Source organism: Amblyomma mixtum, chromosome 3 (assembly GCF_055824585.1).
Source record: "Amblyomma mixtum isolate Tamu chromosome 3, ASM5582458v1, whole genome shotgun sequence".
Lineage (NCBI taxonomy): Eukaryota > Metazoa > Arthropoda > Arachnida > Ixodida > Ixodidae > Amblyomma > Amblyomma mixtum.
The window spans coordinates 124,016,184-124,027,194 of record NC_143014.1 but is presented as its reverse complement, the minus strand read 5'-3'; the positions used below and the strand labels follow the sequence as shown (position 1 = coordinate 124,027,194).

The following is an 11,011-nucleotide window of genomic DNA, read 5'->3' as shown; positions in this document are numbered from 1 at the left end:
GTGCACGTTAAAGAACCCCAGGTGGTCGAAATTTCCGGAGCCATTCACTACGGCGTCTCTCATAGCCTGAGTCGCTTTGTAACCCAACTGTATGCGCTAGTTGACATCGCGTAGGTCACCGTCGCTTGATTGGGGGCTTGGCCACCGAGCGAGCGCGAGCAATGGTCGTTCTCGCTTCCTCGCCACTTTTTTCTCGTACGTGTCCACTGCAGTGGACGGCCACGCTGCCACTAACAGCACGCTGCAGCGTCGGAGGCGCTAAAGCCGGGTGCGTGCTATAGAAGTCGCCCATACGAGCTCCACCGCCGCGAACGCTTCCTGGAACTGCGGCTTAAAGTAGATCCGTGAAGCTGTGCAAAGGAGTGGGCTGCGCCGCCGCTGCGCCAGTTCCAATAGGAATTGTGTGGGCACGCCGAGGCGAGCGGGAAAGCTGCCGTGAATTCTACGTAGTCCGCGACAGCCCAGTGATGAGCGCAAGAGCTGCCGCGCGCTGGGGCGAACGGGTGGGGGCTGCGCGCTTAACGGTGCGCAAAATGGCCTCCGTCCAGTGAGAAACCCAGGCGAGCGACTGGAGGCCATTATTGCACCTCTGCTAGACACGCAGCGAGGACTGCCGATAGTCGGAGTTGCCTGCAGGGTTGAAGCTGGGCGGTAGCAGGGGAACTGATAGAAGACGGGCACGCTGGTGACCGCCGTTTCCGCGGCGGCGCGATGAAGAGGCAGACCGCCATCGCCTACTTGCGGCAGGGAACCGACGGCCCACATGTGAGAAACGCCAGGCGCCGAGAGAGATGCGGGGTTTACCGCTTCCTTCGGCTGTTCGAGCGAAACTCCAGTTTGATATTTCAAAACGACGAGTGAGAGAGCGAAACCTTCTTACCCCGCAGCTTTTGGCGCGAGGGAGAGAGAAAAGAGAGCGAGCCCTCGGTTTTTATTTCTTGTTGAAAATCAGCGGTACCGCGAAGTTACCGAGTTACCTTCCTGGGAAGAAAATGGGATGTTTCATTTTCGCTGCCGCTTAATTCAGGCATTCACTCCCGAAAAAAACGTTTCTAGACCTGTGGGAGCATCTGTGGACCTGAGTATCTATGTCCTGCCTCTATGGTCGGGAAATGTTTTTGATAAATGTTATACTGGTACTGGGACATTCCATCCTTTTTGGGCGCACATGGAGACGTACAGTCGGGGACAAAAGTCTCCGGACCACGTGTTCCTCAAACGAAGCTTACAGCTCTACTACCAGACAGCGGCTGGAGACCGCATGTGTGGAGATGAAAGAACAAAAAATTAACTTTTACCTTCACAAGTGTGGTATCCAGCCGTCGACTAATAGCAGAGCTATAGGCTTTTTTAGAGGAACACGTGGTCCGGAGACTTTTGTCCCCGACTGTACGTGTCTTGATGGGTATGGAGAGACCTCTGCAAGCCTATGATCGTGGCGCTTTCTGAGCCCTGAAGAGCGCGGCTATACGTATGTTTCTCGCTGAGGCCAAGCAACAAAGCTTTAAGAACACGATTTGACTAATCGCGATTAAAGCGTTCACGGCAACTGCAGTGGCAGGTCGGCCTCCTCATCATCAGATTCTTGGCAGTCGGGGAGTGTTCGTACCTCGCGTAGAATGACTTTGTCAGTGTGTCACTATGCAATGACAGCTTCATGATTCGCACCTTATCATGAAGTCACCCCAGGCGAAATCATGACCAGCCATCTGTTTATCAACAATGAGTTGCTACCAATCCGCACGTGTCTAGTCGCACAGATGTTCAATAGCGTCTTCAGTCGCAGAATTCAAACCATGCTTTACGGAAACAATTTCTTATGCACTCTGCCATAAGTTTCATCCACACGGCCTTAATCACTTCCACAGTGGCGAACAAACCGAACCGGAACATCTCCACCTGATGTCAATTGCTATCAGCATGCGCTCTACGCGTACAGCGTTGATGCTAGGACATATTGAGTGCGTGAATGCCGCCCATGTCCAGGGACTCCGGAACGTTTTTTGGAGTGTGTTTGTGTGTGTGTGTGGGGGGGGGGGGGCACTTATAGCCTTTGCTTCATCATCATCATCAGCCGGACTAGACCCACTGCAGGGCAAAGGCCGCTCCCATATTCCTCCAATTAACCCGGTCCTGGGCTAGCTGCATCCACTTGACACCTGCAAACTTCTCATTCTTATTAATTATTAGTGTTTAATTCATTGTAGCCGTTCAGAATTTTACATAATTGCATCCTCGGTTATTCTACATTGGTATATACACTGTAAATAAGTTGGAAATTTCATAATTACTGAAACCTGCGCAGACCACGCAAGTGAGTAAACGGATTCAAAAGCTCGAAAAAAACATTTTTAATATTTCTGAATTCGCGCTCGCACTGAAGCAAATGTGAACTGATATATTCATGCAAGTAGACATGCAAGTAGACATGAAAGCAGGCATTAGGTACAAAGCTATAGTATCGCAGACTGACAAGCTTCAAGGCTAGCATGACAAGAGGACGTTTGGCAGGAGAGGTTTTCAAAGGAGGCCGAAGGCTGCTGTTCGTTCTGCCGTTCTAGATACGAACTCTTTTATAACGGAATCCAAATGCAGGTCCTTAACTCTTTTCTTGTGCACGTGGAGGAGGAGAAAATGTATCAGCCTCCTCTGCGTCATTCTATTGCGCAGAAATGTTTTTACTTTCCTCAGAGCACTGAAAGATCGCTCTCCTGAAGCAGCTGACGCAGGCACAGAGAACACGAGTTGCAGATACCGGACAACCTGGTCCATCATATTACGCATGTCTGCAGACTTCCCCTGCAGAATTTGTAAAATGCGTTCACTTGCGACCAGACCCTCGTCACGCAGGAGCGTTGGGAGTAGCACGAGTTGCGCTGAAAGCCTGCTGATGTCAAAATCTGCAGCGTGTGCTCCTAAAAGCTCCTTTAGGTCGTTTGACGCGAAGTTTCGACCTTCAGCGGCGTCAATCAAAATGCGCTCGAGGCTAATCAGCTGCTCCATGCCAGGCTGTTCAAATCGCCGTCTGATCTCAGTGGTAATACGACCGATAGCGGCAAAAAACTCTTTTCTCTGTAATGACTTGCCGTCAAGCGCTGCAAGCTCCTCAGGCTTGTCTGTGAATCGAAGCTTTCTGGGCGGCTGCGAATCTCTGGGCGCTCGAGGTTCATTTAGACCTAACTCTGTTGCTCTTGAGTTCGTCCGCTGCCACAGAACGTCAAATGAGGCGTCAGACCACAGCCCTAACAAGCGGTCACAAAGAGCCTCTGCTGCTTCTTTTGCTCCCGCAGCGCGGTAAACTGGGCGTTGAAGCATCCTCGCTAATTCCTCGCACGGGACAAACAGGGCTATAGAAAGGTTGATGCAAAATAAAGTTTCGAACTTCTTTAATACTTTCTCATATCCTTTTAAGGCTGTCTGTCTTGCCGGTGCCACTGAGTGAGCTTTGAGCTTGCACGAGTTCCTGCAAAGTTGCCTGCACCCTTGCATAGTTCTCAACGAGCCTTTCCATTTATTTCACTCTTACTGTCCACCTCGTTGGACACAGTGGTACCAGTAGGGTGTTCTGCCTAGAGCAATCTTGCTCACCGGCATCATTACCCAGGAGAAGTACAACGCTCGAATAAACAGTCTTCCTGTTCTTCGATCCCAGTATTGCATTGGAACATCCTTTACAATGTTGAGAGCGTCGCCGATGACATCGCAGTTCCTTGCGACCTCCTGAAGTGCCAAGTCTAAGCATTGCACAAATAATGACCGTGGTTCAGATTCCGTAATCCTTTTCTGCACGCCAGTAAATCTGCCTGCCATGTTCGCGGCCCCGTCAAAACAGTGCCCCCTTAGGTTCTGAAAGTCCAGGCCCAGACGCAAAATCATCTCTCAAGTCTTTATACAACGTCTCGGCTCTGCTGTCTGGTGCATTGTACATGCCAAGAAATTCCTCATGAACTTCCAGTGTTATCCCGTCTACCCAACGCACACAAAATGTGAACTGCTCATTGCCTGTTACGTCGGTGGTACTGTCTGCAATGATTCCATAAAACGGACTGCATCTGATGTCTTTGATGATCCCTCGCTTAATGCTGTGCGCCATAATTTCTATGAGCTCGTTGTGTATGTCGCTGCTCAGCCACCTACCTCGCTTCTCCAGACATTTCTTCAAAGCAGGCACGTCTTGCGATCGTTCATCTAGCAGATCAAGGAGGTTGTCTTCGTCCTTCGTTTGCCCTTGTAAAGCTTGATCTGTGCGGCATAGGTAACGCACCGAACTCGCTATTGCATGCAGTGCCTGCCTGGCTTCCTCCTGCTGTCTGCTGCTGTGTTGAAATAATATAGCTGCACTACACGCATTCCTTTTTCTTTTGACAGTTGGCGGCTTGCGGAAACGCAGTGAAATTGGCTCTTCTCATGACACTGAAATTTTTCAACAGCCTTTTTCCAATTACTGAACCCGTTGTGAATGAAACACAGTTCCACTGCTGTAACGTTTTCTTCTCTTTCCTTGAAAGCTATTTGACACAAATTGCAAAACATGAAGTAGCGTTAGTAGTCGTACGACAGCCACGTTAATTTCTCAAACAATGCATATTTATGGGACCTTCCGGTCTGGTTCATTGGAATATTGTAGCTCTTTGGCGGCAGTGATCGAACATCCGGGGGCGTGTCGTCATGGCTTACGATTTCCATCGGAGCACAGTCTGTTGCCAAGAGGGGCTCTCCACCTTGTGCTACGGTTGCTGGGATCTCTGTAATAAGTGAGATAAAAGGGATTATTAGCCGATCAACACTGTATGAAAACCTTTTTTGATTAGTATTCTTTCAAAAAAAGAAACATAGCAAGATATACAAAACATGCATGACACGCAAAAAAGTTCATGAAAGGCACATGAAGAGCATGGTGGAAATAAAACATTGCAAAAACGTACCGTCAATATTTGCTGCTCCTATCGCACGCTCATCTGGTTGACTTTCATGAGAGGTGCTTCCCGCTGCCAGCCAAAATACTAATAGGAAGGGGCATTAGAAACACATAATAATCAAAGTGGTGACAAAAAATGTGACGCAATATACCTTGCGCAACCACGCTTCCATGGCCTAAACGTTTCGTCCCAGGCACGAAGTTGTTGATCTTCTTTTGAGACCCCAGATATCTTCCGAGGCAACGACATTGTAAATCTGCAAAATGCACTCAAGGGATGAGGGACGTGCAAGTAGACCGCGTTGCATTTCGCCACCGCCGTGCGAGATCAACGCGGCTGCAGTGGACGCAGGAGTATTATTCCGAGCAACGGACGATTAGCTTGGCCGACTGCCGCCCAGAGCCGTCTCGGGAATCGTGTCCAGACAGATACACTTCCATGTGTCGTCGTGTGCGTGCGTGCGTGCGTGCGTGCGTGCAAACGCTTGTCAGAGCACGGCGCTCGGGGAGAGAGTGTTCGCCCCGGGCCGGATGGATCCGGATCACGGTGCCGCCGGGTCTGAGTCAGCGACGCTTGCCATGAACATGACCACTGGTTCGACACGTGCGCGTCTTCGCAACCTTCCTCCTTCCCCTCTGAAGGATGCTCCCGCCACTAGGTCGCCGTCGAAACACTTGCTGTGTGGGCGTGTAAGATTTCTCTCTGGGGCCAGCTTCTCTTGCCGTTCGTACAAGATGCAGCATTAAACCTTGTTCTTGTTAGACGATGCCATCGTCCTCTGCCGGAACCTGAAGATGCTCTCCGCGGGACACCGGACCGCCAGGTCAACACTACCCTTGGGGCTAGCCTGCTACAGCGGGGAGATGTCGCAGGCGAGCCCCGTGTAACAACCGGTATAAGTCTACGTTTGTTACGTCTATGTGCTTAGACCGAAGCGGCGGGCACCGTCGATCGGGCGGACCGCATCAGCTATCGGGAAAGATCCAGGGGAAGCGCTTCCCCCCCCCCCTGCCCTCCCCCCCCCCCCCCCCCTTGCCCCCCTCCCCCCGGTTCCGAAGTCCCTGCCCATGTCCGGTGGCTGAATTTTGCACTTCTCATTCGGTGGCGAGAAAAGCGTTGTCACCACAGTCACAGAAGGCAACATATGGCGCGTTACAGAGTTGTCAAGCATTCAGGAGCTCCTATTTTTTTCGCTACGTCACGGTTGAGCTCAGCAAGCCACTTGACGAGAAAATCGCACATTGCCATTGAGAAACTTATGCCGTTGCACGCTCCTGGAATAACAACAGAAAGTTTATAGTTTATAGGGGCTTAACGTCACAAAGCGACTCAGGCTACGAGGGACGCCGTAGTGAAGGGCTCCGGAAATTTCGACCACCTGGGGTTCTTTAACGTGCACTGAAATCGCACAGTACACGGGCCTCTGGAATTTTGCCTCCATCGAAATTCGACCGCCGCGGTCGGGATCGAACCCGCCTCTTTCTGGTCAGCAGCCGAGCGCCATAACCACTGAGTCATCGCAGCGGACACAACGCATTATGCAGACCTTTGTGTTTGGCCTGCAGCGTACGAAAGCGTACCTCCCAAAGTATCACAGCTTGCTAGGCTTGCCGATGAAAGACAGCCGCCGGTCGCAGCCATTTATCCTCGTGCACAGAAGCGCGTTAAAGCGAAATTTTGCTGTGACCAGCGCAGATGCAGTCTTTCAATGCGTTAGTTTTTGACGGCACCATTCGGTAAAACTGTGCCGTTTTATTGGCACTGTCTCACCTTTCCTATTGCATTTTTAGGTACCCACATCCTTTCCGAGGGCAGTTTTCACAGGGGCTCGGGGGAGCTCTTCAAACTCTGCGCTTACCAGATGCGCGGATGTTTCGACTGTGGTGTCGAATTTGTGGAACCCCTTCGTTCGCTCTGAGTTACGCCACCACAGTTCTTTGTTTGTATCCGAGAAGCAGTCCCAATGCCCTAATGCATATTTTGATGCTAGCATCGGCCTCCTTCATAATAAGTGAGCGTTCGATATAACTGCAGCTGTTATTAGGGGAATCGAATCTACTTACTGTAGTGCACACACCTAAAATTTACTTGAGGCGGAAATTTAAGCAAGCCCAAGTTTCAAGCACCAGCTTGCAAAGAAAATCATTGGATCAAGGATACCGCGGCATCATGTATATGAAAAGATAAGGTAAAGCGTAAAACCCCAATTAAGCAGTTCACTCGACCAGCTATCATCATAGCAGACTGGTGTCTTGCAATCGTACTTACTGTGCCGCACTGATGGCCCTTCCAGCGCCTCCAGTGGTGGGCCTTTTTCATGCATATGGTGTCCAGAAAGTTACCACACTGCCCTATAAGCATGGGTTAATATACTAACACATTGTGCATGTTCCTCAGTAACACAGCACCACCATTCTAATTAAAGCACCACCCCTCACTGCAATGCCAATGTTAACCAGCACTGGAGAAAAGAACAGCATTTTAATCAGAATCAGAATACTGGTTCAACCAAGGCTCTCCTCATAGGCATTTGTACAGATGCACACACCTTGCAAATGCCTGCATTTTTACCGTATGGTCTGATCCTTGCCCAAAATTAAATTGCAAAGACTGCTAGATTGTTCACACCCAAATTTTGCACAAAGACTATGCAGTGATGGTCCAGCCATTTCAAGTTTTGGAGGAATTTTTGGAGCAGAAAAATATCCATTTTGCGCACCTTTGTATCAGAACGATAATCCTGAGCAACCCGAGAGCAGCCCGAACGGAATAAAGGAGTCACAAAGAAGAGTTTGCTCCTAAGGAGATAAGGTTCAGCCATGTGTAGCTAGGAAGAAAAATAAACAGAGGAAAGTGTTCACAAAAAACAGTGACACCACATTTTACTGCATTGCACGCAAGTTCATCCAAGCTTGCTTGACTAAAAGTTGACTAGAACCACTCTTTTTTTTCATGTTGGCCCTATATCAACGCTTCGTGGAATTTTTTGCAAATTCATCAAGCTTGCGAAGTGAATCAGCAAGGCCGAAATTCCCTTGTGTCAACAAAGCTTGACCTCGTTGACCTGCTCCTAGCTTTTGTTCTAGGGGTATGTTTGATCAAAATGACCTAGCTTTTGTTCTTCGACCCAGAAAATGCTTCAGCCCTCTTCAGGGTTGACCGACATGATGCCTTTTGATGCAACTGACATGATGCCCGAACATGGAGGAAGGAAAACTCGCTATCCGAGCTGCGCGCCAAAAAGTATGCCGGAAGTTATGCGCTTTCGCAAGGACTACTGGGAGTGTTTGGCCGACGGCGCAGCAAATAGCACCGCTAGGCACCGTGCGCTAGGCGCAGCGTCGTCGTCTGCTGCAATGCCCGCTCGCACGCGGAAACGCGCCGAGACGGCGGACAAGTAGGAAGAAAGCACGGGGGTGCCGGCTGTTGTGCTTGAGCACGCATTCCGCTGGCCTCTGAAAATCAGCGCCGTGCGCCCGCCAATGCGCAAAGCAAGCCCGGACTCGCCGACGTGTCGCGGCTTGCAACATGAATCATCCTGGCTCGCCGGCGCAGACCCTTCCTCCTCCTCCTTTCTAGCGTCGGCTCGAGCTAGAGATGTAAAATTTCAAGAAATTTTGAATGGCATGAAAAAAAAAACATTTTTTTAAGGGTTTTATTCATGAAAAATTGGAAATTTTGCAAAACGTGTCAAAAACAGATTTATTTGCAACAGCACAACGATCAATAATAATGCTCCGGAGTTCAGTTGAATATGCAGTTATAGATATGTCATATTGTGAAACGAACTTCTTGTTATATTGCACCGAGAAGATAAATAATGATTTTCACTTGAGGCGAATATGGAGATATAAATATCACATTTGTGGAACGAACTTCTTGTTCTATTGCACCGAGAAAGGGAACATGAAAACTGATCTATAAGTCACTTCATATCGGACTCAGAGTCACTGTCGCTGGATGCGGCACTACGCGCAGCAGCATGGTTTGAAGCTGTGTCCACAGCTAGGTTCGACTCCACATACACAAGCTTTCGAACGCATTCGCTTGAAAGCCTGTCGCGAATCCTTGTTCGCACGTTTCTGAAACGTGACCAGTTTCGTTCGCAGCTGGAGGTTGATTGTGGTATCTGCAGCAGTCGGTAAGCCAGTGGAGTTAGCGGCTGGTTGGTGCAAAGGCCTTGCCACCAGGTAGATGGGGCCACGTGCTTCGCTGAGTCTCAGACCACTGTCCTGGATCAAATTCCTGCGGATGTACTGTACTCTGCTACGTTGTAAATCAAGAGCTAGGCTTGTATTTGGCTAAAACCTCTTACGTGCACAGCAGCCTATGTTATTTATGCCGTGTGTGTCGCGCTGTAGCATTTGCAGCCATTTTGTTCTACTTCAGCCGTGAGTTAAAGTATTAGTGTGTTTTTAAGTCAAGCCTGGATCTTATATGTGACCTGGCCTTCAACCCGCGTTACTCGCAGCACGAACGTTTTAAAAGCACTACCTGGCATCGGCAATGACGACTGCTCTCCAGTCGTTCAACGATGCGCACTGTAATGGTTTTCTAAGCAAAAACAAAAACCTAAACTGAAAGCAAGCAATCATAAAACCTCGAAATTGCATTCTGAAATTTTCGATGTTTCTTTCCATTTTTTCTCGTCTGAAAAAAAAAACGAAAAAAAAAACGGTTTTTCCAAAATTGCAGTGTTTTTTTCAGGCCTTCACATCTCTACTCGAGACTCATACGACGCTTCGCAGTTGGCGTCGCCGGCAGCACTTTTCAGGCAGCAAACCTTCAACGGCCGCGCTCCTCGACCATTCGTCCAATTCGAACGGTGGCCAATGGCGTGACCTGATTGGAGGGTTCGAACGGCTGGCTGCCGCCGGAGTAGACAGGTAGCAGACGAGCCATCACGCCAGAGTGCTCTCCCGGGGCCACCCTACTCCTTGGGGCTAGCCCGTTGTGCTCTCGGCCCTTGTTCATACTGTACATAAATGTCATACTGGTGAACAGCGCAAAAAGGCGGGACAACGACAAGACAAGCGCTGTCTTGTCGTTGTTTGTCTTGTCGTTGCGCTGTTCACCAGTATGAATGCATACCAACTCGCCCAGATCTCAGCTCTACATAAATGTCCGTTGACTCACCGTCGCCTCGACCGTTTCTTCGCTCAGCTCTGCGCAACAAAGGCAGCAGGCTGAGATGCTCCAGTCCCAACACAGCTTTAAAAAATGTGACGTCACCGCCTCTTCCGAGTTCTTTAACGTGCACTGAGACCGCACACTACACGAGCCTCTAGAATTTCGATGGAGGCGAAATTTCGAAGGAGGCGAAATTCTAGAGGCCCGTGTACTGTGCGATGTCAGTGCACGTTAAACAACGCCAGGTGGTCGAAATTTTCGGAGCCCTTCACTACGGCGTTTCTCATTGCCTGAGTCGCTTTGGGATGTTAAACCACCATAAAATAAAAAAAATTAGTTTTCCTTCCTCCATGTGCACGATTAAACTGGCTGCTAAATTCTACTATGAGCCAGCCCACCAACGCCCTAAGTTGCCAACTTCCACGGAGGAAGGAAAACTCGGGAGAGGCCCTCGCTATCCGAGCCGCGCGGCAAAAAGTGTAGCGGAAGTCACGCGCTTTCGCAAGGACTACCGGGAGTCTTTGACCGACGGCGTAGCCAATAGTAACGACGGGCGCAGCGGCGTCGTCTGCTGGAATGGTGAGTTCAAAAAAAGGCGGGAGCCGGGACGTTTAATCATATATAAATTAGGGAAATCGGCCGCACAGGACAATAATTCGAAGTTTTCAAGAATGCTCGTCGGAACTTGTATATCGAGTTCCCGCGGAAAAATCCGAGTTCCGATTCTCCAAATACAAGAGAGCTCAGTGATATTGCAATGGATAATCTCCGTAAAGACGACGTAAAGGAAGTGTCCAGTGCGTGCGCGCTTTCCGCTCGGGGCTCGCTGTGATCTGTGCCCTGTACTCCGGTCGTCCTTGTGCCGACATAGACTTCGGGCCACGTAACAATATTTATGGTCAAAGATGCTGATGGCTTAGACTCGTTTGCTTGAATGTATGCAGCAATACACACAGATGATA

General features: G+C 49.6%; 1 protein-coding gene across 1 annotated transcript; it reads right to left on the bottom strand.

The window, feature by feature from the left end:
* Window positions 1-2,294: 2,294 nt before the first annotated feature.
* LOC149351702 (uncharacterized) lies at window positions 2,295-5,795 on the bottom strand. The gene is made up of 3 exons (XM_089581063.1): window positions 5,071-5,795; window positions 4,926-5,003; window positions 2,295-4,745 (listed from the first exon to the last, which is right to left on the bottom strand). The coding sequence occupies exon 3, from the start codon at window positions 3,487-3,489 to the stop codon at window positions 2,521-2,523; it is 969 nt and encodes a 322-aa protein (XP_089437189.1). The 5' UTR covers window positions 3,490-4,745; window positions 4,926-5,003; window positions 5,071-5,795; the 3' UTR covers window positions 2,295-2,520.
* Between the last annotated feature and the right edge of the window lie 5,216 nt (window positions 5,796-11,011).

Coding starts and splice junctions, on each gene's coding strand:
- LOC149351702 (XM_089581063.1), bottom strand. CDS start 3,489: ATGCAAGGGTGCAGGCAACTTTGCAGGAACTCGTGCAAGCTCAAAGCT.